We start from the raw sequence: 25,169 nt of genomic DNA, 5'->3' as shown, positions 1-25,169 counted from the left end.
TGATAATGATAGGCTCATACTTCCCACTCTCCTCTATTCAGTACAGTTCTAGTTTAGTTCCCTCCTCTCCAAGTCTCCATCACATATATATCACCAAACCAATTGTTTCTTTTTTAACTTATAGTATATATTTCTTTGACACGTGTCTCCTAATTGTCATCTACTGTAACAAACAAACTGCAGCATTGCTGGGGTGCGTTTGTACGACATAACAATCACTGCAGCCAAGTAAGTGGGTGATTCCAGTTCTCAGTCCTGCTTTCTCTCCTTTTCTTCTACATATAATAATATCTTCTTCTTCTTTTTGTTTGGGACGTTAATTAATTAGTACTCCACATCACAGCTCTTTACTATAATTCTAATTATTTTTAGCTTTTCTTTTTAAATTTCCCCCCTTTTTATATCAGTCTTTCAATGTTACATCAAAGTAAAAAAAACATAAAATGTTTTAATCTATTTGGCTTCCCGTCAAAGTGTAGTTTCTGAAGTTGTCATTCAGGAGTAGTACTAGTTGACATAACGTAGGTGTGTATCACCATACCTCTGGAATAGGAGTAGGACTCCATTTTAGGATTGTTTAGTAGTGTAGCCATATTGGGTAGGGTGTCATTTTAGTGATTTATTTGAATTCAAAGTTGAATGTGATTAGACTTCCCTTTAATTTTGTGTGTCAGAATTATATTATACAAGGAATTGATGAATGCATATACACATTAATCTTCTCAATCACTCTTTTCCTTAAAGATATGAAAGTTGTTAACCCACCCACCCCCTAAAAAAAAAAAAAAAAAATCACGTACTTCATACCTCGTATCCTTTAAACCGAACCAATGTGTACCTAATCCTCTTAAAGAGTGTTACTCCTAGTGAGTCTATAACTTTAACAGAATCAGGACTGCAACTATTTGTAAAGGATAAAAGAAACTAAATGATGAGGAATATACGACGTTGAACAACACTAGTTACGAATGTTAATTAAGTCAAATTTAGCATGATGAAAGTCCTAACTAATTAAAAGCATGGATGGATATAGCTTGTCCTACAGCACCCAATGTCCTTAATTTCATATTTGATATAATTGAACAAATTTTTAACATATTGGTATATCCATACTATGGTGGTAAATTAACTGAAATTCTACATCTGCCGACAAAACATTTTGAATCTACTTTTTATTAAACCACTTAAGTAAAGACTCAGATAAAGAAAGTGTTGTATCTTGTAAATTTTACCTCATGTAATGTCCAAAAAAATTTTATAATGTAAATTAAGAGCTTTCACAAATATTATAGTAGTTAAAAACCAACTAATGAAATTAATTTTCTTTATAACAAATGTGAATTGAGAACCTGTAAAGTGATAAATCTATTACTAATACAACTTAAGGAGTATAAATCAAGTACACTGGTAACATTAAATTTTATGTGTATACTTATAATAAACCAAAAAGATTTGCTATTAGTATGAGTTTATCATTATTAGTGATTACATGCATTGAGGATGCAATTTGATGATGACAAAATTAGTAAAAAGTGTAGTGAAGTGCACCCTTGTGTACAGGTGTACACTAATTGAACAACTGTAGAAAAGTGGGGTAGAGATAAATAGATACAAACAAATTAAACAGAGGTACAGCTCTGCCAAAATCTCTAACCATTTGCAACAATTCCCTGCTCTCAGTACGTACTGCTTCTCCTCCCTCCCCACCTTCCACTTTTTCTGATTTCTACTCTCTCTCTGCATATATATATATATATATATATATATATATATATATATATATATATAATACTCCACTCTCATCATCTCAATATACACTACTCATCGTTTTCCCTCTTTTCTTATATTTCCAGCTAGAGCAAAAATGGCCGACCCCAGCCTAGTTTACGACTTCTGGAACCAACAGCACTCTAATTCCACTGAAATGGTCTTGCTGTCCGATATCAATGTTGCTTCTCCTCTGAATCAGCAGCAGCAACCCATTCCTATCCCAAAACCCAATAAGCCAAAGGTTCAAACTTCCAGAACGTTCTCCTGCCTTTACTGTTCTCGCAAGTTTTGCACTTCTCAAGCTTTGGGTGGACACCAAAATGCTCACAAGCGTGAAAGAGCCGCTTCTCGTCGTACTATGTTCCCGGTCAACAGCACCGACTCCGACACCCGTAATATGGTACATTTCCATTTTCTTCAAAAAAACAACAACAACAACAACAACAACGACGACAAGCAGGGGCTGGAGCCCAGTTTGAATAATTATCCTCTGATGACCGGCCAGATGCTGCCTGAACATAACATTAATCATACTACTACTACTACTTATAGTAACCCCTACGCTAATTACTTTAGCGGCCAGCTCCAAACACCAGCTTCAAACAATATCAACGTCTTTAACCCCTTCTCTTCCTCTGACGTTTATCATCCTCCTCCACTACCGACTCTTGGATTTGGCGGTCATCATGTCTATTTTACTAGTGGTGATGCTACTCTCTCGACTGCACAGGATTTGTCTTCTATGGATAATAATCACCAGCTCAATCTTGACCTTACCCTTCGTTTGTAAGAGAAATTGCCTTGGTTTTTTATTTGTGGGGTGATATATGCTCTGTGTTTTCCCTTTTTTCTAGAGAAATTCAGTCTTATTGGAGTTTTAGTCTTTACAATAGCGAGCTACTGAAGCATTAGTTTGTTTAGGGGGGGGGGGGAATTCAGGCTATTGAATTTTTTTTTTTTTAAGAATATATAGAACGAGCAACTCAAGCAGTTACACTCATGGCCGGCGTCAGATCTAGTTCATTTACTACTAGCTAGTTAGGTACTAAACTAGTTCTGTAGTTAAAAAGTTTTACAGATGAATATCATGAATTCTGTTGAGCTTCTTTAATTTCATTTTCATTTTAAGTTTGTATTTATCGTAATTAAATCAAAGCAAATTCTGGGAAGCTAATGTTTCCTCTCCTCTTTGTTAAATCAAAGCAATATGTACAACAAGTCTTATATGTGTACTATGTTTTGGAGAGACACGCCCGGTTTGGGTAGGGGGAGAGGGTTAAGAAAACTGTAAAGCTGAAAAAGTGATGGTGGCTCCGACTTATTAAAAGTTTAAATTCAGTTAATCGATTAGTAAATTTATTTTTGTGTGTGAATATATAGAGTATATATGAAGAAAACTGATTGTTATGGATAATATCATAATATATTTTTTTTTGAGTAGGAATAGTATGGGTAGTAGTAATAGTTATTTATAGTTGCATGCATGCATAGTCCAGAAGGTATACCCTTTGATGTTCAAGCAATGCGTAATTAATGCGAATGTGATGTTGTATGTCTTTATTAACTACTTATGTTATTCAATTGTGGAGCAGAGAAGTGAGTAAAAGAAGTAACATGTAGGTTTGTCTTTATTTATATATTGATCAAGTACTAGTTAGTATAATTAATTTTTACGTGTGTTGTTATAACACAATACAGTGAGATACCCCCATTTATTCTGCTGTCGTGTTGCCCCAACAAAGTGAGCATTCTGTTGAGCTTCAAAACCAACCCCTTTTTATTACTTTACTACAAAATAAAAACCATTCCTAACTTGTTCATTCTTCTGATTTCCATTATTACTTAATGTACACACTAGTAGTTCTAAAATAGTACCTTATACTCTGCAACACAACATTAACTACCGCTACCTCCAGAATAGGGAAATCAATTACTATTACGTAGTTAAAAAACATCCTACATATACTCGTTCATTTTTAATGGCACATGTAATATTAGCATTAGACTTGCTACAATCGCTTTTGACTGATTTCTCTTACTATACTTGGGACAATCGATGGAGGGACCACCACCACCTAAACGTCTTTTGCCTAATCAAATTTGGTCCTTTTTTTTTTTTTTTTTTTAACTTTGTATTTCTATATTTTCTTGAGAGCAAACTTGCAAGAAAATGTCTGATTTTGTTTTTGAAAACCCTGTCCTTGAGGTGGCCATATAGGGTGGTAATATGCCCGCAACTTGTTATTCCCGGTCAATATTGCTGTATTTGTAAATATTAATTCTGCAAAATATAAGTTAACGTAATGAAACAATAATAATAAATTCGAGCCCACTGAATTCACAGTGTTTCCTTAAGGAATTTAATCCCCTCCTAGTACCCAAGGTAATGGATTATTTCCTCCCAGGATAGAACGAATAACACACTAGTGTAGCGGTACTTCAAACCCCAGTGTTTCGGCGAACACAAAGTTCGGTAGCAAATCACACTTACAGTTGCTTTGTTTGAAGTTAAAAAACAATGCAGAACGAAGGAGTATATACTCAGAAAAACGTATGGAAGTTCTGAGAGGAAGGAGTGCAATGTATAGCCAATTTGTTGAGCGAATTGTATGTTGAGTTGAGTATTTCTTCAACATTTGCTGCTCATATATATATAGCAGCCAAGAAGGAGTGCAAGACCAAACGTCCACCCTTCATGGTGGATCAAGCATTACATATTTGTGGAGCAAGCACTTCATATTTGTGGAGCAAGCACTTCATGGTGGGAAGACCATTATCCGGCTACCAAATTATCAATAATCTTACGTTAATATTTACTATTAACAAATAAATTTGGTCCGAAGCCGAAGCCGAGCGACGACGACGACGCGAGGCTTGCTTTCTTCTTAACTCTTTAAGAGCTACAAGAAGAGCAATTATATATATACCCACCAAAAATGTCTTCCACTTCCAATATGGGACAATGTCTCATTGTTAAGAGGGGGAAACTTAAAATTTTACTCAAAATTTCATTTTTCCTCCATTTCCCATTCACCCTCATTTTAAGAATATTACATCTTAAAAAATAAAACCTCAACACTAACTCACAAACCAAGGCTCTCGCCGCTTTTGGCTATTACTAAAGAGATAGAACTAAAACTCAACTCCTGTTTTATGTACGTTTAGCTTTCACTTTCCCTCACGTCAACAAGAAGCTCAACTCAAACATTAACCTAACGATTTTTTTAAAAATCTTTTTTGATTAACCTAAAGATTTAGGGTACGTAATTGATGAAGGGGCAACACCTAACATATCAACATTTCCTTTGACCCAAACTTTTGACGATGAGTGAGTTTTCCCATGCCACATTATGTAAAGGTTGATCAACTCGCAGCAAAATGCTAAGAGCTTTAGAGCTCCTTCTCTTTAAGCTTGTTAACCCAAAATACCCTAGAAAAAAAGAACTTGTAAATCAAATCATTGCTTACTTCTGATACAAACACAGAAAAGAAGGTAGCACCTTTTTTTTTAATTTTGTTTTTCCTTTCAAAGACGAAAGGTGCCATATTTTATCAAAGGAAAGGAAAAGAAAAGAATTAGATACGTGAAGAATAACTATAGATCAAAGGTGGGAACCTCAGATTCAAAACCATGGGTAGCCTGGTACACTATTCGGGCCATTATGTTCCTATATGGATCATTCTCTCTTTTCTCCTTCAGGAAATGAATGCATCTCTCAACCTCAGACTTCACTTCCAAGTATAATTCATGTGCTTTTTCCCTGCTTTTTAATTCCTCCTTCCTCCCTGCAACACCAAGTAAAATGACATCAAATATCACCTCCAGGCTTTCCCTAGCATGGAAGGTTAATACTGTGATGTACTTTAAGAATTACCTTCTGTTTCAATTGGCTTGCCGAAGTAGAAGTAAAAACGACCGGGAAGTTTTGGAAGAATGATTGGAAGATGTACATCTTGGTTTGCAACCTCTCCTTCAATGTCATTTCTGTATTCACGCAAAGTGGCTTTTAGCTCAACTACCTTCTAATTAGCTAAATCTTTCTTCAAAGTTAATGTTTTAGGCTAAGGTGCAATATTTTCAATCATAAACTTAATCAGTCAAATAGGTGATACCCATAAATGCTAAGGAGAGGTTATCGCATTACAAATTGTACGTTTTAACTGGTCTAAAAGCTTGAACATGTTAAGTCTTTAAAAGTAATGGACATTTCTAGTCTTCTAGCAAGATGACATAGACCACCATGGATTTCCACCTTGCAAATAAGCTTCCAAGTATTAAAGCAAGGTCCATTGACTATCACAACATAGAAACTAAGGGTGTGTTTAGTATGAGAAGTCATTTTTCATAAAAATGTTTTATGCGAGCTTTAAACTTCATATTACTTGTTTCAACTACCACTTGGACATTATTATTGATCTTTACTACTCAAAATTTCATCAAACCATTCTCCTATGTGCTAACATTATTATTAAATCTTTAATATACATTTTTTCGTAAAAGATTTTCTACTCGCCAACCAAAGAGCGGAACAAACCAGGAACACCTTTTCCATGAAAAATGATTTCCATCATATCATACACACTCTAAGTTAGATAAAATAAGGAAAGAACAAACTTGATACCTTAGCTTCTCCAGCTCATCAGTTAACTCCTCTATCCCAGCCTTGAAATAGGGAATCTTCATCAGGTCATTGTAATCAAGGAGCATCTGTTGAAAGGTTGTTGAGTGAACAAGAGGATGAATTCTGTGATACAAAAGTTGCTAAATTTCCTCCAATAAGGAAAGCTCTCAATGTTACTCGCAGCAGATAAAAAATTTAGAATAACAGCCCACCATAGAAAAGCATATTCATTTTATTCCTTCTTCAAGAAAGAACTTTGGGGGGTAGTTAGATCTGTCGACGTAGTTGAACCAAATTTTACCAACTTTATCTTTCAACATAAAAGCAAAAGAACATTTTCTCCATGCTAAAACTAAGTTTTGGAGGGACGTCAGTTAGTAGATGAAAGACTTTATATATTGAGTAAAAAATCATGACCAGCCAAATAATGACTAAATTTTCTGCTTACAAGAGCTGCTCTCTTACAATCTACTTATGGTAGAAGTTTTGATATATCCATTTGTAAACTCTGTTTCTTTTCCCTTTCAAAATGAAAAATGTGTAACCTCAGCACCAGAAAAAAACTAAAGGATTCAGTTCGATTATAAAACACCGTTGAGATGGATGTGCGGGCACACTAGGTTGGATAAGATTAGGAATGAAGATATTCGGGAGAGGGTGGGCGTGGCTCCCATGGACGACAAGATGCGGGAAGCGCGGCTTAGATGGTTTGGCACGTGCGGAGGAGGAGCCTAGATGCCCCGGTTAGGAGGTGTGAGCGGTTGGATTTGGCAGGTACGAGAAGAGGTAGAGGGCGGCCTAAGAAGTATTGGGCGAGGTGATCAGGCAGGACATGGCGCAACTTCAGATTTCCGAGGACATGGCCCTGGATAGGGAGGTGTGGAGGTCGAGCATTAGGGTTGTAGGTTAGGGGGTAGTTGAACGTTTTTCCTCGTTGTTCCGGCTAGTCTGATATTGTTTTGTCTAGGACTGCTAGCGGTTTTTGTTTCATCACACTATTTTTATTTTTATTTTAAATTTTTATTATTATCATTATTATTGTTCTTCCACCTATTTGTTGTCTCTTACGGTGCTGATATTATTTGTCTGGTTTCTGTTGTTGTTATAGATCTTTTGCCTCTGAGCCGAGGGTCTCCCGGAAATAGCCTCTCTACCCCTCCGGGGTAGGGGTAAGGTCTGCGTACACTCTACCCTCCCCATACCCTACTAGTGGGATTATTACTGGGTTGTTGTTGTGGTTGTTACGGCACTAAAGCCACAAAATGTTTTGTGCCGGCAACCTTATCCATTTGCCTTATCCATCTTGTCGTCATAAGTATTCAACATTGCTTTAAGCATTTCTTTTTATATTTATATTTCTAAATGTATTTGTGCATCCCAAACAAAACAAGCTCAACTTTTGTGGTGAAACACATGCACCAGAATAGATGTGCATGTGCTGATTTAAGTTTTTTCAAAGAATGTAAACTCATGAGACTACCTGGCCAATATCATCTTCTCCCACCGTACCAAAAGGTATAATTTTCGCTCCAAATCTAGCTGCCATCCTGACAAATTCAGACTGTTCTGGCCAGAATAATTTGTACTCCTCCCCCTGAAGTTAGAAGACCAAACTGTTAGAAGAGCAGTAGGCTTTTATTTTCTGCTCATTAGCTATTTATGTAATAACCTTATTCAACATTTAAAACTACAAAGAATACTGCTATTGTTCTAAGTCAATCTCCCTTTACTTAAAGAAAATATCGACCAACAACTTACTTTAGTACTTAATTTTGGCCTTCTCGTTAGATATACACTGTATCAAACTTTCCTTAGAACCACATATAACAACAGATAACATTGCATCTTGAGAAATCAACAGGTTGTAACTTTCACTTTTGTTTCATCAATATGAAAAATGACCATCTAATTCTACATTTAGTGATGGGGTCCAGATATTACAAAGTTAAATTAGGTCATATATAGTTGTAATATCAAATGATTACAGATGACAGATTCAGTTTCCAAACTGGAATATTCAATTTCCTATAATTATTAATATCTTTAAGAACATGCATATATGCCAAAATGAGTAAGCAAGAAAGAGAGAGATGTGTATCTCTATATACAAGATAACTGCTCCTACCAGATGACGTTAATAAGACTAATGTTGAGCCTAAGATGCAGAATCAACTGATCTGCTGGATGGTGCAGTGGTTTTAAATAAAGAAAAGGTTAGTGATCAACTCATTTAACTGTTTCACATGACTTTATGTTTCAAGTACAGCAGGGAAAAATCACACAAATTAATCACAAAGTTTTTAAGAGATGCAGCCCTTAGATTCTTAAAATGAAATATAGAAATATTTTGAGTAGCGCATTTCTTAGCAATATGTTTTAAGTAAATAATACCTTCCGGTGAAGAGCTTCCCGCATGCCCCCGGGATACAGCAAAACATGGGATTTTGATGATAAAAGTTTATAGAAGTTAGTTGCTGACACGGGAACTGCACCCATAAAACGGAAATCATCATACATCGATAACACAGGCATTCTCCCCTCTCCTAGTCTCTGAAACATCATAGGATGCGCTATGCCTCGCAGGACAATCTTTTTCTCATTCCACAAACGGGACACCAGAGGAACTAGTTCAAGTCCAAGCATCATGTGATAACCTACGAGTAAGACCGGGCCTTCAGAAGGAATTCCAGTCAGACCCCGCACAATATTTCCATTCTCGAAAGTTGATATCATTACAGGGTTGAAGGCAACTTCCATCCATCTGTGTTTTGATCAGTCATACAAGTACTAACAATTAAATAAACTTACAGTTTTTGTGTTATTTATCAAATGAACTAAGTACACGTTGAATTGCAGATGCGGATGAGTTGATTCACTATGCCAATAGCTTAACCCTATTTAAGTAGTTCAAAGGTAGCATCTTATATAGAGAAGCAAGACCCGCCAATAATAGTTTTTCAGCATAGAACCTCATTAACTAGATATCCTATCTATGCACATAGAGCACAATATACAACTGTAAGTGACCAGGAAGCAAATTATGCGGCTCTACAGTGCCCTAAAGACTGGTTAGTGTCTTCCAACATAGTACAGGACAACATACCTGTATGGTTGATACACAGTGTCAAATTCAGAAGTGCTTGGTGGCACAAAATCTTTAACAAAGTCAAGGTGCCTTCCACGTCGATAAAAATTGGCACCCTTTATGACAGTAACCAAATCAAAGCCATCTTCCTGCACAAAAACTGCAACTCAACATGTACCCCAGCAAAGTTTTTTTTTTTTTTTTGGGCATAAGATTTTGTATGAATGCTTTAAAAATTGGGAGTATATATTTTTGGGGACTTGAAGTAACCAGCTACATGCATGCAGCACTTCGAGCATACAAAGTAGGCTATTGCATGACTATATAGCCTATTATATAAACTGCCATTACAACAACTATATGAATCCTCACTTACTATAAGCCTATTATATAAACTGCCATTGGTACTGATTATTTCACTTTGAAGTAAGGCATGTAATATGCCACTGTGTGAAATTTTTATGGAATTATATTGATAGAGTAATTTTGTTGGAAGGCCACACTGAAGTTGGTACTTTTTATCTTCAATCTTCAAAGATAAAAAAAAAAAGTAAGTAGAAAAGTGCTATATCAGGATTGTAGCATTCCTGAATCCTAAATTACAGCAGATAATAGAAAATGAGAGAAAAAGCTACACACTTCAGCTGGTATACAAACTGCATGGATAATTCCAAGTTGGAAGAGCGCAGTGAATATCCCAATACTCAAAAACGTATAAATGAATGACCAGGACCTGTATTTTGTGTAAGCAACTAGAAAGCACACTATTACCAGGAAATTGCAAGTACCAAAGACCAGAGGAGGACCTACGTTGTAAAGAGAGGGGTCACCAGCATCAGGAAAGTTCGGCAAAAATTCCATGTAATCATGTATACATGTATATGTCTATTCAAAAATAATAATATATTAGTAGTGGCATCCTACATACAAAGAAGATTTTAGTTGAATGCAAAAGTGCACCCGTAACCTTCAAATCCTGGGTCCGCCTCTGCCAAAGACAGAGGGCTCGCTATCATCTTGCCTCACTATGCATCTGATCCTTGAGATTCTTTCTCCTACTTCACTTATTCCTAAGCCTCTTCATTCACTAAGAAGCATGTTCTCTTTGCTCCATTTTATTAAGAGTCATTTTCTCTTTTATTTTCTTTTTTATCACTAAATAAACCTCAACTAGACTTCATGTACAGGATTTTTGAAAATTCTATCTATATTTGATGTATAGTCTAAACAAGAAGTTCTCTGCTTTGTTTTATTATTTGTTGACAAAGATTATGGTACCGAACAAAATTCATTTGTGGAGGTTGGAAAAAGGAATTGGGTCCTGAGCCGAGGGTCTATCGGAAACAACCTCTCTATCTTCACAAGGTAGGGGTAAGGCTGCATATACACTACCCTCCCCATACCCCACTTGTGGGATTACACTGGATTTGTTGTTGTTGGAAAAAGGAATTGGGTCTGAAAGGGTTTGGAAAAGAAGAACAGCGTACCAGGAGAAGAGCATGACCACTATTATTAAATCTCCGGATCTCACAGTTTGGAAGCATGTGACGAAGCCTCTCACCTTCGTCCGGGCTGGGTATCAAGTGATCCTTTCCACTGCATAGCAATAGAACACTTAGTCATGCATAGTGACATTCGCGAAAGCTAACCTGAATTAGATATTGCTCGAAATGTCTGGAAAGAGAAGAGAATGCAACAATTCTAGTGTACACTAATAAACTTCATGTAAAGATGGAAAGAGAGAGAAAATCAACTATTTCCCGGGAGGGAGGAGGGGTTTAAAAATCTCTCTTTCACCAAATTTTACCAGTGACACGCTGGAACTCTGAAGAATTACCTAGAAAGTACCAGAGTCTGAGCTTTGACAGCATGGAGGCGAGAATTGACAAAAGCTGCGGCTGATTTGAGCATCTTCAACCGCCAGATAAGTGTTTCTACAGGTAAAACATCAGCCAGCACCTGCAACCTATTTCATCATTTTCTTGCTCAAACTGACTACAAAAGAAAACTGAAACTGAACATATCAACTAATAATGGGCTTCTAAATTAAAATCTTTGAAACTATTGAAGTATCAAAGCTAGAGCGGAAAAGAAGATTTCAACATGAATAAACTTGGTGACTGAAAGGAAATCTTATCAATGCTAAGGAGATGTCACAAAGAATAAATTGATGAAAGGTCCAAATGCAAAAAAAAAATCTAGGGGTGAAAACTTTAAGAGGATGAGAATGCTACATCACCGCGAAATAACTCAGCGGGATGACTTTTGCATTTAACCTACTGAATTAAGACTATTGAACCTTACAGTTAAGTAGGATGAGAATGCTACATCACCGCGAAATAACTCAGCTACTGCTTGTTGCAGAGGACGCCCATTATCAGGAATTGCCACTGCCACCCTTGCAGGAACACCTAATCATTGTAATTGAGTTTCACCCATCAGTTGTCAGTTCATCTAAAAGTTTACCACAAAGTAAACTCAGCTAACCAATTTAAGCAAGAAAAACGGCAAGTATCGCTGAAGTTATTTAGTCCTAATCAGCAACAACAACATCAACAACTACGCCTGAATCCAAAGCAAGTCGGGTTGGCTATATGAATCCTCACTCTTCATGTCGCTCCATTTTTAGCCCATCATAGTCCAATATTAAGGAGGGATTTAGTCCCAATCAACATTACAACTAAAAGTACCAAATGTAAATTTATTCGTGCAGGCGCTAAAAGCTTAGGTGATGATTTATTGACATCATAAATCAGATGAACATGAACATACATGCTTTATCAAGAGAAGTTTAAAGGATAGGATGTAATAACAAGGTGAGGTGTTTTACCAAATCTATTGCTTCTTAAAGAATTATGCATACAGCAAGCAGATCTGAATGTTTTGTTCAATGTTGGGATTAAGTTCTTCAAGTCATTGGTTTATTCTGGCTCAGCAGTCAAGCTGTTCGAGTTGACTGGATTTGTGGTGCAAGTTAGAACAAACATGACCAGAATAAGTTGCTGCACACTGAGATGAAGTATGCGTTGCCTCAACTGATACACACATATTTTGGAGAAATATACAATGTAAAGTGAGATTTGTGGTAATAGATTGGCAAGCAAACATCTTAATTTGTAACTGGAGAGCATGTTTAGCATGCTTTTTGCTCCTACAATCTAAAAAAGCAACTCTTACAATTCTAGTCAGCAAGATTTTTGATCATAATGATTAAAAAAAAAAAAAAGGGCAGCCCGGTGCACTAAGCGCCCGCTATGCGCGGGGTCCGGGGAAGGGCCGGACGATAAGGGTCTATTGTACGCAGCCTTACCCTGCATTTCTGCAAGAGGCTGTTTCCACGGCTCAAACCCGTGACCTCCTGGTCACATGGCAGCTACTTTACTAGTTACGCCAAGGCTCCCCTTCTCTGATCATAATGATTCAGAATAAATAATAGTCCTAAGCTATGATCATTTATCCACCAAACCAAACAGTTCACATTTCATCTAGCACAGTAATCTAGGACATGCAGGAATTTTTTATTTTTTATTTTGGGAAGATTTCCCGAAAACCCCAGACCCCACGGTGTGAATATTGCGTATGTTGTTGTTGTAAGATGTCCCGAAAAAAATGAGTTAGGAAATCTTCAAAAGAAGTTAATCTTTCCTGAAAAAATCATTCAAACAAACACTTTCTACAAAACTCAACAAAAAAAAAAATCAGTTTCTGGTAACTTCAAAACAAATGCCACATAAATATACAACTCAGAGTTGTTAAAAGTTATCATAATGCTAGTTCAGCAAGTCAAATTTCCATCTAGTTGAACTACTATACTCATAAATTAGAGGATGAAGTTAACTATAACCTGTCGTCACACTTAGCATTTTAACCATGCTTGGATGGAGTTGCTCAGGAATGACTTCTGACAACATTATCAGATTTTGCAGCTGAGATTCACGTAGACGCGTGGCTGAGACACATCTTTGCAATGAGAACTATGACATGCTTCAGGCAATATTAAATCTTCTCAGATAAAATTACAAGCTTCTGAACCTGGGTTTGCCAAAATTAGTGCAAGATCAATATGAGGATTACGAGCAGCAACAGCAAGTGCTAGGCATCCCCCAAAAGATTCTCCAAGAAGATAGATGGGCCGTCTTGGTGCATGATGATGCTCTGACCTAACAGTTGCTTCAACCAGGTGCACTAGGTCTGGAGGACAATTAAGTGGAAGCATATCCCGCTGTTACTTTCATTTCAAATGATAAAACCAGCACACAAGTCACCAGTTTAAAAGGGAAAAAATGCTTAAGATGGAACACGGCAGATTTGTCTAGACATTGTTCAAATTGTGAAGTGAACACGAGTTAAATTACACATTACAAAAAAATGCAAAAAGCACAAGATATCAAGGCAAAGACATTTCATGTTAATGTATAAAGAATAACTGAAAGACTTTTATGCACCGCTCACTCCCACTTATTTGGTGATTCATAATTATCTCATTCAGCTGAACGTAAAGGGCCCCTTTTTTTGCAAATTACATAAGATCTGTATCTTTTATGCAACACTAAGAGAGTTCGACTTCAGTATATGATAATTGTGAGAAGGCACGGGAGAAAATATGTTATTGATATTAGATGAACAATACAATACAAGAGGTTCTTATTTATAGCTATACTATACAAGGACATACGGCTCTTCTACCAATGTGGGACAATACTACACTATATACATATTGTAAACTAACACTCTCCCTCAAGCAGGTGCGAAAAAATCATATGTACCGAGCTTGTTACATATATAACCAATACGAGGACCAGTGAGAGACTTGGTGAAAATATCTACAAGTTGATCATTCGACCTCACAAACTTTGTAGCAATCTCTCCTGAAAGTATCTTTTCTCTGACGAAGTGACAATCAATCTCAATGTGTTTAGTTCTCTCATGTAACACCGGATTTGATGTAATACGAAGGGCAGCTTGATTATCGCACACAAGTTCCATCCGACTGATTTCACCAAATTTCAACTCCTTGAGCAGTTGTTTGGTCCAAACTAGCTCACATGTTGCCATAGCCATTGCTCGATATTCTGCTTCTGCACTAGACCGAGCAACTACATTCTGTTTCTTGCTCTTCCAGGACACCAAATTTCCTCCTACTAAAACACAATATCCAGACGTAGAACGTCTATCAGAAGGTGATCCTGCCCAATCAGCATCTGAGTATCCAATGATCTGCTCATGACCTCGATCCTCAAAGAGTAACCCTTTGCCTGGAGCCGATTTTATATATCGAATAATGCGGACAACTGCATCCCAATGACTATCACAGGGAGAATTCATAAGCTGACTTACAACACTCACATGATAAGAAATGTCGGGTCTAGTCACTGTGAGATAATTTAATTTTCCAACCAGCCGCCTATAGCTTGCAGGATCGCTAAGCGGCTCCCCCTGTCCTGGCATAAGTTTAGAATTCGGATCCATCGGAGTGTCAACAGGTCTGCAACCTATCATCCCCGTCTCCTCAAGAATGTCTAAAGCATATTTTCTTTGAGAAATAACAATACCTGAGCTAGACTGGGCAACCTCAATACCTAGAAAGTACTTCAATCTGCCTAGATCCTTAGTTTGGAAGTGCTGGAAGAGATGCTGCTTCAGATTGGTAATACCATCCTGATCATTGCCAGTAATAACAATATCATCAACATAGACTACCAGATAAATACAGAGACTTGAAGCAGAGTGCCGATAAAACACAGAGTGATCAGCTTCACTACGAATCATGCCAAACTCCTGGATAACCGTGCTGAACTTACCAAACCAGGCTCGAGGAGACTGCTTTAGACCATAAAGTGACCGACGCAAGCGACATACAAGGCCACGAGACTCCCCTGAGCAACAAAACCAGGTGGTTGCTCCATATAAACCTCATCCTCAAGATCACCGTGAAGAAAGGCATTTTTAATGTCCAGCTAATAGAGGGGCCAATGACGAACCGCAGCCATGGATAGAAAAAGGCGGACTGAAGCCATTTTAGCCACGGGAGAGAAGGTATCACTGTAATCGAGCCCAAATATCTGAGTATATCCTTTGGCAACAAGACAGGCCTTAAGTCGATCAATCTGTCCATCGGGACCAACTTTGACTGCATAAACCCAACGACAACCAACAGTAGATTTACCTGAGGGAAGAGGAACAAGCTCCCAAGTACCACTTGTATGTAAAGCAGACATCTCGTCACTCATAGCATGTCGCCATCCTGGATGAGACAACGCTTCACCTGTAGACTTAGGGATGGAAACCGAGGACAAAGAAGATATAAAAGCATAATGGGGAGATGACAGACGATGATAGCTCAAACCGACATAATGAGGATTAGGGTTAAGTGTGGTCCGTATACCTTTCCGAAGTGCAATCGGTGTACTAGGAGCAGGGTCCGCAGCAGGAGCAGGGTCAGGTGCAGGACGAGAACCAATTGGGCCTGATGGAAGACGCAAACGACGATGATAAGTCAAGAGTGGTGTTCCTGTGGCTGGGGAACTAGGGGGAACAACACTAGACTCCTCAACGGTTGGTATGGATGAAACCTCTGTGGTCGAAGGTGGAGGAGGAGCTATAGTAAACTCCTCAAAGGTCGGTATAGGTAAGACCTCAGATATATCATGGTGGTCAGCAGAGGTAAAGAAAGGTTTAGACTCAAAAAATGTGACGTCAGCTGACATAAGGTACCTACGAAGATCTGGAGAATAACAACGATATCCCTTCTGAACATGAGAATAACCAAGGAAGACACACTTGAGAGCACGAGGAGCTAACTTATCTTTCCCAGGGGCTAAGTTATGAACAAAACATGTGCTCCCAAAAATACGAGGTGGAAGAGAGTATAAGGGTGACTGGGGAAACAATACTGAATGCGGAATCTGATTCTTGATGGGAGATGAAGGCATCCGATTAATCAAATAACAAGCTGTGAGAACTGCATCGCCCCAAAAACGCAACGGAACACGAGATTCAATTAAAAGTGTGCGAGCAGTCTCAATAAGGTGCCTATTCTTTCTCTCAGCAACCCCATTTTGCTGAGGGGTATAAGGACAAGATGTCTGATGAATAATTCCTTGAGAAGTCATAAACTGCTGAAATTGAGAAGATAAATATTCTAAGGCATTATCACTGCGAAAAATGCGAATAGAAACACCAAATTGGTTTTTGATTTCAGCACAGAAACTCTGGAATATAGAAAATAACTCAGAACGATCTTTCATTAAGAAAAGCCAAGTACATCTTGAATAATCATCAATGAAACTGACAAAATAACGAAATCCCAAGGATGAACTGACTCTACTAGGACCCCATATATCAGAATGAACTAAGGAGAAGACAGACTCTGCATGACTCTCAACACTACGCGAAAAGGAGGCTCGGGTATGTTTCCCAAGTTGACACGACTCACAATCTAATGTAGACAAACTAGATAAACTAGGCACCATCTTCTGAAATTTGGATAAACTCGGATGTCCTAAACGTCTGTGGATTAGATCTGGAGGATCTGTAACTAGACATGTTGTAGAAGGACTGAGTGAGTTAAGGTAGTAAAGGCCTTCTGATTCACGTCCTGTACCAATTGTCTGTCCCGTACTGCGAACCTGCATAATAAAAGAATCGTCAATAAAATATATACCACAATGGAGGGTACGAGTCAAACGACTAACAGATGCAAGACTAAAAGGACAACCAGGGACATAAAGAACGGAATCTAGGGTGATAGAAGACAAGGGATTAGCTTGTCCAACTCCTTTTGCCTTAGTTTGACATCCATTGGCTAAAGTAACAGTGGGAAGAGACTGTGAATATACAATATTTGACAAAAGTGATATATTACCAGAGATGTGATCAGAAGCGCCGGAGTCCATGACCCATGGGCCAAGAGTGCTAGACTGGGAAACACAAGCAAAAGAATTACCAGTAACAGAAGTATCAGTCTGAGCAACTGAGGCTACTTGTGGAGATGTCTGCTTACTTGCTCGATACTGAAGGAGCTCATTATATTCTTCTTTAGATAAAGAAAATCCTTGGTTACCTGGAGTCTCGGTCTGAGCAATGTAAGCATTTTTAGGTGGACGACCATGTAAGGAATATCACATTTCACGAGTGTGTCCAAGTTTGTGACAATAAGAATACTTGGGTCTAGACCTTCCAAAACGACCTCCTCCTCGTCTATGCTCCATAGTTTGAGATGCCCGAACATCCATTGTCTGGGATGCAAGAACAGAGGAATCAAGTGTTTGTGATGAGATCACTGGTGGACTTGGTGCTGCAGCAAGGCGGAGTAATCAAGAGAATAATTCATCAACTGTCGGGAAAGACGGACTAGCCAAAATCTGGTCGCATACTGAATCAAGATCATTAGGAAGTCCAGCGAGGGTAAGAACGAGAAACATCTTCTGTCGCTGCTCTTGTTGTTTTTCCACACTAGCAGAAACTGGCATCAACTTCTCAAATTCCTCCATGACTGCCTGTACTTGACCCAAGTAAGTAGACATATCCAATTCCTGCTTCTTTAAGTTTGTCATCCGCGATATCACATCATAGAAGCGAGATATGTCATTAGTGTATAAGGTGCGTGTCTTTGCCCAAACCAAATAACATGTCTGGAATGGACGAAACAAGGGCATCAACTTGGAATCAATAGATCGCTACAAGATGCTACATAACTGAGCATCGATTTTTGCCCAAAGTGCTATTGCCTTTTCATCTCCATCGCTAGACTGTTTGATTAGATGATCTTGAACACCTTGACCTCTACACCATAACTCGACAGATGAAGCCCAAGCTAAGTAGTTTGAACCTCCCATTAAAGGTTCCGAGGTAATAATAGCACTAGAGCTTCCAGAACTCATGTTTCTAGACCCAAAAGCATCAAATCCCAAAGACATTGTGGCAAATTATTACCAAATCAAAAGCATCAAATCACTGCCGGAATCTACTGTAGCTGCCGGAAAAAACTCAAAGTTGTCGGAATGAAATGAAAACAGTAGGGGTAGGATCGGAAGTGGTCGTACGCGCCAGCGCGTGAGCTCACGCGCATGAGCTTCTGGTGGCGCATGGAGGCGCGTGAGGAGGCTGCTGCCGGAGTTTTTCACTGGAGTTTAGTCACCGGACAGTGACGACTCTTGTGGTAGTGTTGGATTTTGCACAACACTGACAAAAATGAAGCAGATAGAAAACAGCCTTAAAAAGTACTGATTTCTCTTTCCCGGAATCGCTGGAATTTATGCACAGCGATTTCTCTTTCCCGGAATCGCTGGAATTTATGCACAGCGATAAGTCTCTCACAATTGCTCTGATACCATGTGAGAAGGCACGGGAGAAAATATGTTATTGATATTTGATGAACAATACAATACAAGAGGTCCTTATTTATAGCTATATTATACAAGGACATACTGCTCTTCTACCAATGTGGGACAATACTACATTATATACATGCTGTAAACTAACAATAATAGTAGTAATACATCCTCATATCATAACTTCTAAATTTCCATATGGAATCATACAATGAATCAAAATTTAGGGGCAGCAGCACTTACTACCATTTCCACTCTTTAAATATTCTTATTCAGCTGTTTGGTTTCCATCTATTAAAATTCTAGCAAGCAATTTTCCTATTAAAAATAGGGAGATGAGGAAGGAGAGACCTGTGAACGATGTTCGATCTGTAACTGGAACATGGAGACACCATATATTGAAGATCCTTCATGTATGGAAAGCACCACCCAAAAAGAAAAGAAAAGAAAAGAAGAAGAAGAAGATGATGACTTAACAGGATATTGTTATCCAGTACAACACAAACATCTTATGATGCTTTATAAATGATGCTTTTAGAGGACAATAGTAATACTGAAAATCAAACATTTTAAATTCCAGCATTGTGCCGGAAAGATCAACTAACAAACTCACCTTCCAAGTCTCTTATGATGCTTTATAAGGCCAAGTCCAACACCATCAATCCCTGCAGTGTTCCGAGTAAAGAGAATTGCTTAATTAACTTATAGATTTAGCTATTTAGATCAATGTATGAATAGTTCACAGACACTGATACAGAGAAGGATATTTGTCTAGTCTGTGCCATATATCAATATCTGCACTATGGCTTTGTTCACAACGAAATAATTGGGCCACTGAACAATGCAATCAATTATAAATTTTTTCTTTGCAGCTATTTGAGAGAATGTTAGTGTTATTATACAAGAGGATCAATAAGCTAGAGCTCATTTCTATGTCCAGCAACATTATATTTGATTAGATCCTTTTGTAAAACCAAACATAGTTAAGATAACAACATAAGATGAATCAAAAATTTATCACATAGTGTGTGATGGACATACTTAAGATTCTACTAACAATGGAGTATTATTTTATACAACAAGTTTCTAAAATTTAAATCTATTAACCATTCACTTTAAGTTCAGATGTGATATTTTCTTATTCAAACTTATATCTAATTTTTTATTTTGCTATTTTCTTTCATTACTACTTTTATACAAAGAAGTTAAACTAATATCTTAAACTTCGTACTTAGTTAAATAACGTAAAATAAAATTGGACGGAGGGAGTATACTTTTGGAGTTAGGAATCTAACGAAAATACAATACACATATGCAATATAACAATGTAAGGAAACAAAAACGAGGCATGTAAAATTTGAAAATTAGCGGCAAAAACAGCACATAGTTAATGCTCTTTCTTTTTCTCGTTCGAACATTTTTTTCATAAAGTTCATCTTTTATATGCTGTCTCGTTCAGACACGGAAGAACTTAAAAGAAAAGAAAAAGGGAAAAGTAGATATATCTGCATCCTTTGCTCGTAGCAGCTACGTTATCAGTGATTACTACGTGTTTGATGATGAAAGGGAAAACGTGGATAGTTAGTTAGGTAGAAGACCCAATCGATACTTTCTACTCCCACAGTAGTAATAAATTAATTACTAGCAGTTCACTATAATACTGGCATGTCCTAATCCAGATCGCCTTAATTTCTTGTCTATCGTCCATTCAATTTAAGATATTTTGTAGTAACAGAAGAAAATAAGTAAAGTTGGTGATTCGGTGTGTCATTTAACTCACCTGGTAAGTAGAGCAAGAGAGGCGAGTCTTTGATTGGACAAGTGCAATCCAAGGGCGAAAACCAGCGTGGTGGCCCATCCTCGGATCCGCATCCAATCATATCCTTGCTCCATTCCAGGTAATCCTTTATAGTTAAAGTTTTTTCCTCTAGCTCAGTAGTGGAGTTGTTCCTTAACCTTCCGTTGTTGCTCGACGGAGCAGGCGGCGTTGGCGGTTGCTGGCCGGTGGAGGCGACTGATCCCCCAGCAGTAGTTGCTGATGCACGCACCCGAAAATTGAATCTAGCGGAGGTGACAAGGAGACATGAGTTCGGATGGAGCAGCGGCGAGGCACCGGCCGCCGTGTAAGCGCCAGTGGGAATAGCCGCCATAGACAAAAATCAAAATGCCGATAAGCTTTTGCACTACGTAAGAACAATTAGTTTTGAAATGGAAAGCTCGTTATATCTTTGCACCTTCTTTTTATATTGACTTTTTAGTTTATTCTATTCGGGTTCTGAAATCACAAAATATCAATAATGGACTCATGACTACCAATATATACAGACATCGTCTGGACCCCACAGCCTCACTTAATCACTTTTAAAACTTTTGGTGAAGTAAAAGTCAGCCATTATTAGCTCATCCACACATTTTTTGCGGTAATGCAATTGCTTGTACGGGATCTTTAACACAAATAGCCTGTTCCGTTATATTCTTTTTCTTAATAATTTTCATAGATTATACATCTATTATATATAATTATACATATAAAATATATGAATTATGTATATATTAAACTTATATTGACTATTTTTAATTTAAATGGTTAGGCGAACGATCACTTGATCACTTGAGTTAATTATTATACTTAAATTTGGATGATAGGCTGCTTTATATGAACTGTTGTGTCTAGTTGTTGTATGCCACGTAATTTCTTCTGTTACCAATCTTAAAGTGCGTATTGGAAAACGACTTTCTTGATTGTAACAACATAAATTTTGCCTATAAGAAAGCAAATTAGATTATACTTATCCAACATAAATTTTAAAAAAGATTATAATGAAGCATATTCGGACAAATTCTAATTTTACCCACTTGATAGCTATAACAGTGATGCTGTCTATTTCATTTACACACTAATAAACATCCAGATCTTGATATATTAAATGGTTATCTATCAAAAGTATGTGAAGTTAACCCTTGCTCAAAGTTAATACTAAGATATACTGTGCTAAAATGCAAAATTGTGTTTGAACTGTAATTTACACAGGGCTTGCCTAGTGCAGTTTACATCCCTTGTGTGGTTTGCAGGCTATTTCACAGGGGGAGTTTACCCAGTGCGCACAAAATGTTCACCACAGAGTGCTCACCCGAAGGACAGAGGCTGTGACAGAGGTTGTAGCGGTTGCGGGTTTCCCCTCTTACCAAAAAAAACTGTAATTTAAACACCATTTATGTTGCAAACAACTTAAGCATTATTTGTGTATTATGTGATTTTATATCTTTCACATATGCACACAGAAGAATGATTTTACTGCAAGAAAAAAGAGAAGGAAAAAAAAAAAGAATTATAACTTAGAAGTCATCTGTTCCGAAACTTGTTAGTTATTCTCTCTTTTTTACTATTCTTTGCTTTTACCTCCGCTCTAATATTTCCAGAGTCTCACACGAAAGAGTGGGAGTCCTCAATCTTAATATATGTGTGATTATAAAAAGATTTATACTCGTAATCTTATACATAATATAATATTTGTATAATTATAAAAAATTATCATTAAGAATAAAATGTGAAGTAAAAAATTAATTATTTTTCAAATATAAAAAAGTAAGAAATTAGCGTCATATAAACTAAAAGAGTGAATATTACTATTTTTTTAGGCATTACTCCGGATTTTACATAAGAGAAAACTGGCCCGGCAAATAAGGAGTCCTTCCCTTTTGTGAGTTTCACATTTGGCTACTCTGAGTGATAAACCAACTAATTACTGGTCTTACCTAATTTTTTTTTTTATACGCAAAAATATATCTTTTAAGCTAACAATGCTAAAGTCATAAGAGAAGTATTTTTTTTAGTATTAGTCGCCTATCCTAGAATGGAATGGGATTGAATAGAAAAACGCGAAGCACTAGGGCCCTATACCATACATCCTGCCTTGGGACGACTGCACCTTAATCTTCCACCGGCATTTGGAATATTGCGGCGCATATAGTTACTTGTGGCACAAAAGGTCGAATTTCAAAGTAGTTAAAGTACAGCCAAAACAAGATTACGTTTGTAATTTTTAGACCATGATTCTCGACGTAATTTAGATGAAAGTTAAGTTTCCACAAATTTGATTATTTACTTGGAAAATTAGACGAAAGTTGTTTCTTTCATTGGATACGTGTGAATGGACGGTGCATGAAGCATGCGTCCAGCATTTGCGCCTTTTGAGTAAGAAACCAATGGTTATCTTAAACAGACAATCTAGCTTGGTTAGTAATAATTGGATTAGTATAAATTGTTAGAAGAAAAAGAAAATTTCTGTTTAAGAGAAGAAGCCAACTTGAGAAATGACTAAGGAGTAAGTCAATTTAAAACAAAAATGAATATACTCTTACAATCAATTATTATGCACAAAAAGTGGCAAATTTCGTGACAAAGGGTAGTAACTCAATGGTAGAGTTGTTATCGTACATTTTGGAAGTATGGATTAAGTAATACTGCAATTAACAGAGAAATGCTCTTAAAATCAATTATTATGCATAAAAGGTGGCAAATTTCATGACAAAAATTGATAAGTAAAAGGTATAGTAACTCAATGGTGGAGTTGTTATCGCACATTTTGGAAGTGCGAACTAAGTTGGATTTTTTCCCAATTATTTCCCTTCGCCTTCTTTCTAGCTCACGGCTTCCAAACCTGCAAAGGAAAGGGAATTTCCAAATGCAAATGGTAACCACGACGAAGGAAAGGGAATTTTATGTTGGGAATAAACCCCTGGAGAATAATAGTCTTAATAATAAAAGCGGAATAATAACATAGTATCGAGATACGGTAATTGACAAGAATAAAAGAGTGATAACGACACCAAAATTTTTATGTGAAAAACTTTTTTGAATAAGGGAAAAATCACAGCCCCGAGACGAGCAACTGATATTACTATAGCAAGTAATTTTACACTTTGTAGGTCCGAGTAAAATACTCCAAAAACCACTACAACACTCAAAAGAAATAACCCTCGTTTGATATTCCCACCTCACTACAATATCACACATTCTCTATTTTTCTCACAAACTATTTTCTTATACCTTGTCTGTGAAACCTCACTATTTCTTTGTCTCTTTGTTGGTGTGTAGGAACGAGAGTCGAAGCTCTCCTTTTATAGTCGAAGACAATTCAACAAAGTTGGCAACCAAACTAAAGAAATTCAACAAAATTAACTACCAAACCAAAAAAATTCTCTGCCAAATATTTTTCTTAGGCACATGCCTATTACTTTAGCTTTTGAATGAGATAGACCCATCATTTTCTTTTCTAACTTGTGGTTGCTCAGTGGACAAAATCCTTCTATTGTTTCACATCTGAAAACGGACCATTGTTCTTTATAAGTATTGATAATACAGAAAAAATAGGAAATAAGTTGTTACCATGATTAAACAACTAATAATTTAAATAGCTCCAATGAAACGATATTTTCATCTTTTGGTTGTATGTAGAGATATCAAGCAGCAGTTAAGCCCAAGTTCTTGGTCAAAGGACTAGGGTACAAATCGGAAACTAGTCATTTTTAACCCTTGTTATTAGAGTTTAGCTAGTACCTTAAAGGGTATTAGTATTTAGCTACTCTTTTTGCAGGAAAAATATTTGGATAAAAATACCCACAACCGAAACATGAAAATGATGGGACAAACCCATGTGTGTAAATGAAAAAGTCAAAGAAAAAGAATGAAAGGAAAAATAGAAAGAGAAAGAAAGAAATAAGAGTCACCAAAGATAGGCCGCAAATATGAAAGAAACAATTTGGCGCGTAGTTTACAGTGCCGTCCTGCCGCGTATTCACATTCGCTGCAAACTTTTCTTTCAGCAGATGCTTTGCCTATAAACAGGCGCTCTTCTTCAGTTGTACATCATCCTCAGCAGTTTTTAAAAGGTATTTTCGGAGCGAGCACTGGGGCGAGGCGCACCAAAAATGCCCTGAGGCGATGATGTGGGGCGAAAGTCTCAAGAGGCGTTCGGGGCGTACGCCCGGGAGTTTGAGGCGCATTTTTATAGTGAGGCGTAAGCCCCAGAAACTTTTTCAAATTAAAACAAAATTTGTTGAATAAGTCCTTCATATAATACCCAAATTCTTAAAAGTCGGCTTGTAATTACTCAAAAGCTTTAAAAAGGAATTGAAATGTATTAAATTTAAAAGTCAAGACCTTTTTTATTGATTGACGCTCTAATTCATGGTCTTTTTCAATTTTTTCTCTTGTACGATAGTCTGCTAATATCTCTAAAACGGAACAAATATTCAAGTTTTTTTTACAAATACAAAGAGAACTCCATTCTCCTTCATAACAATAAGTTCAAAGTTCAAATCGCAGGTTAGTTATCCTTTTTGTTCCTCCATGTAGAA

General features: G+C 37.2%; 2 protein-coding genes and 1 long non-coding RNA gene across 5 annotated transcripts; 2 read left to right on the top strand and 1 right to left on the bottom strand.

Moving 5' to 3' along the window:
• The first annotated feature begins 1,864 nt into the window (after nucleotides 1-1,864).
• On the top strand, nucleotides 1,865-2,560 carry LOC107795628 (uncharacterized). Its single transcript, XM_016618291.1, has one exon. The coding sequence runs from the start codon at nucleotides 1,865-1,867 to the stop codon at nucleotides 2,558-2,560; it is 696 nt and encodes a 231-aa protein (XP_016473777.1).
• Nucleotides 2,561-4,808: 2,248 nt separating this feature from the next.
• On the bottom strand, nucleotides 4,809-20,959 carry LOC107795618 (phytyl ester synthase 2, chloroplastic-like). 3 transcript variants are annotated; one of them, XM_075234568.1, is made up of 15 exons: nucleotides 20,590-20,959; nucleotides 19,423-19,474; nucleotides 19,161-19,216; nucleotides 13,510-13,668; nucleotides 13,322-13,426; nucleotides 11,782-11,888; nucleotides 11,315-11,436; nucleotides 10,965-11,073; nucleotides 9,496-9,626; nucleotides 8,784-9,153; nucleotides 7,873-7,986; nucleotides 6,393-6,478; nucleotides 5,646-5,755; nucleotides 5,387-5,556; nucleotides 4,809-5,200 (listed from the first exon to the last, which is right to left on the bottom strand). In XM_075234568.1, the coding sequence occupies exons 1-15, from the start codon at nucleotides 20,957-20,959 to the stop codon at nucleotides 5,186-5,188; spliced, it is 2,076 nt and encodes a 691-aa protein (XP_075090669.1). In that variant the 3' UTR covers nucleotides 4,809-5,185. The 3 variants fall into 3 exon arrangements, 2 of the variants coding, with proteins under 2 accessions (XP_075090669.1, XP_075090668.1); XM_075234567.1 differs by lacking the exon at nucleotides 4,809-5,200 and having other exon boundaries at nucleotides 5,204-5,556; XR_012701309.1 differs by lacking the exons at nucleotides 4,809-5,200; nucleotides 5,387-5,556 and having other exon boundaries at nucleotides 5,672-5,755; nucleotides 6,393-6,515.
• Nucleotides 20,571-22,119, top strand: LOC142171582 (uncharacterized). Its single transcript, XR_012701310.1, has 3 exons — nucleotides 20,571-20,707; nucleotides 20,791-20,996; nucleotides 21,882-22,119. It is a non-coding gene; the product is annotated as an uncharacterized LOC142171582 (long non-coding RNA).
• Nucleotides 22,120-25,169: the final 3,050 nt, after the last annotated feature.

Source organism: Nicotiana tabacum, chromosome 17 (genome assembly GCF_000715075.1).
Source record: "Nicotiana tabacum cultivar K326 chromosome 17, ASM71507v2, whole genome shotgun sequence".
NCBI classification, from domain to species: domain Eukaryota; kingdom Viridiplantae; phylum Streptophyta; class Magnoliopsida; order Solanales; family Solanaceae; genus Nicotiana; species Nicotiana tabacum.
This window is presented reverse-complemented; position numbering and strand designations above follow the sequence as displayed.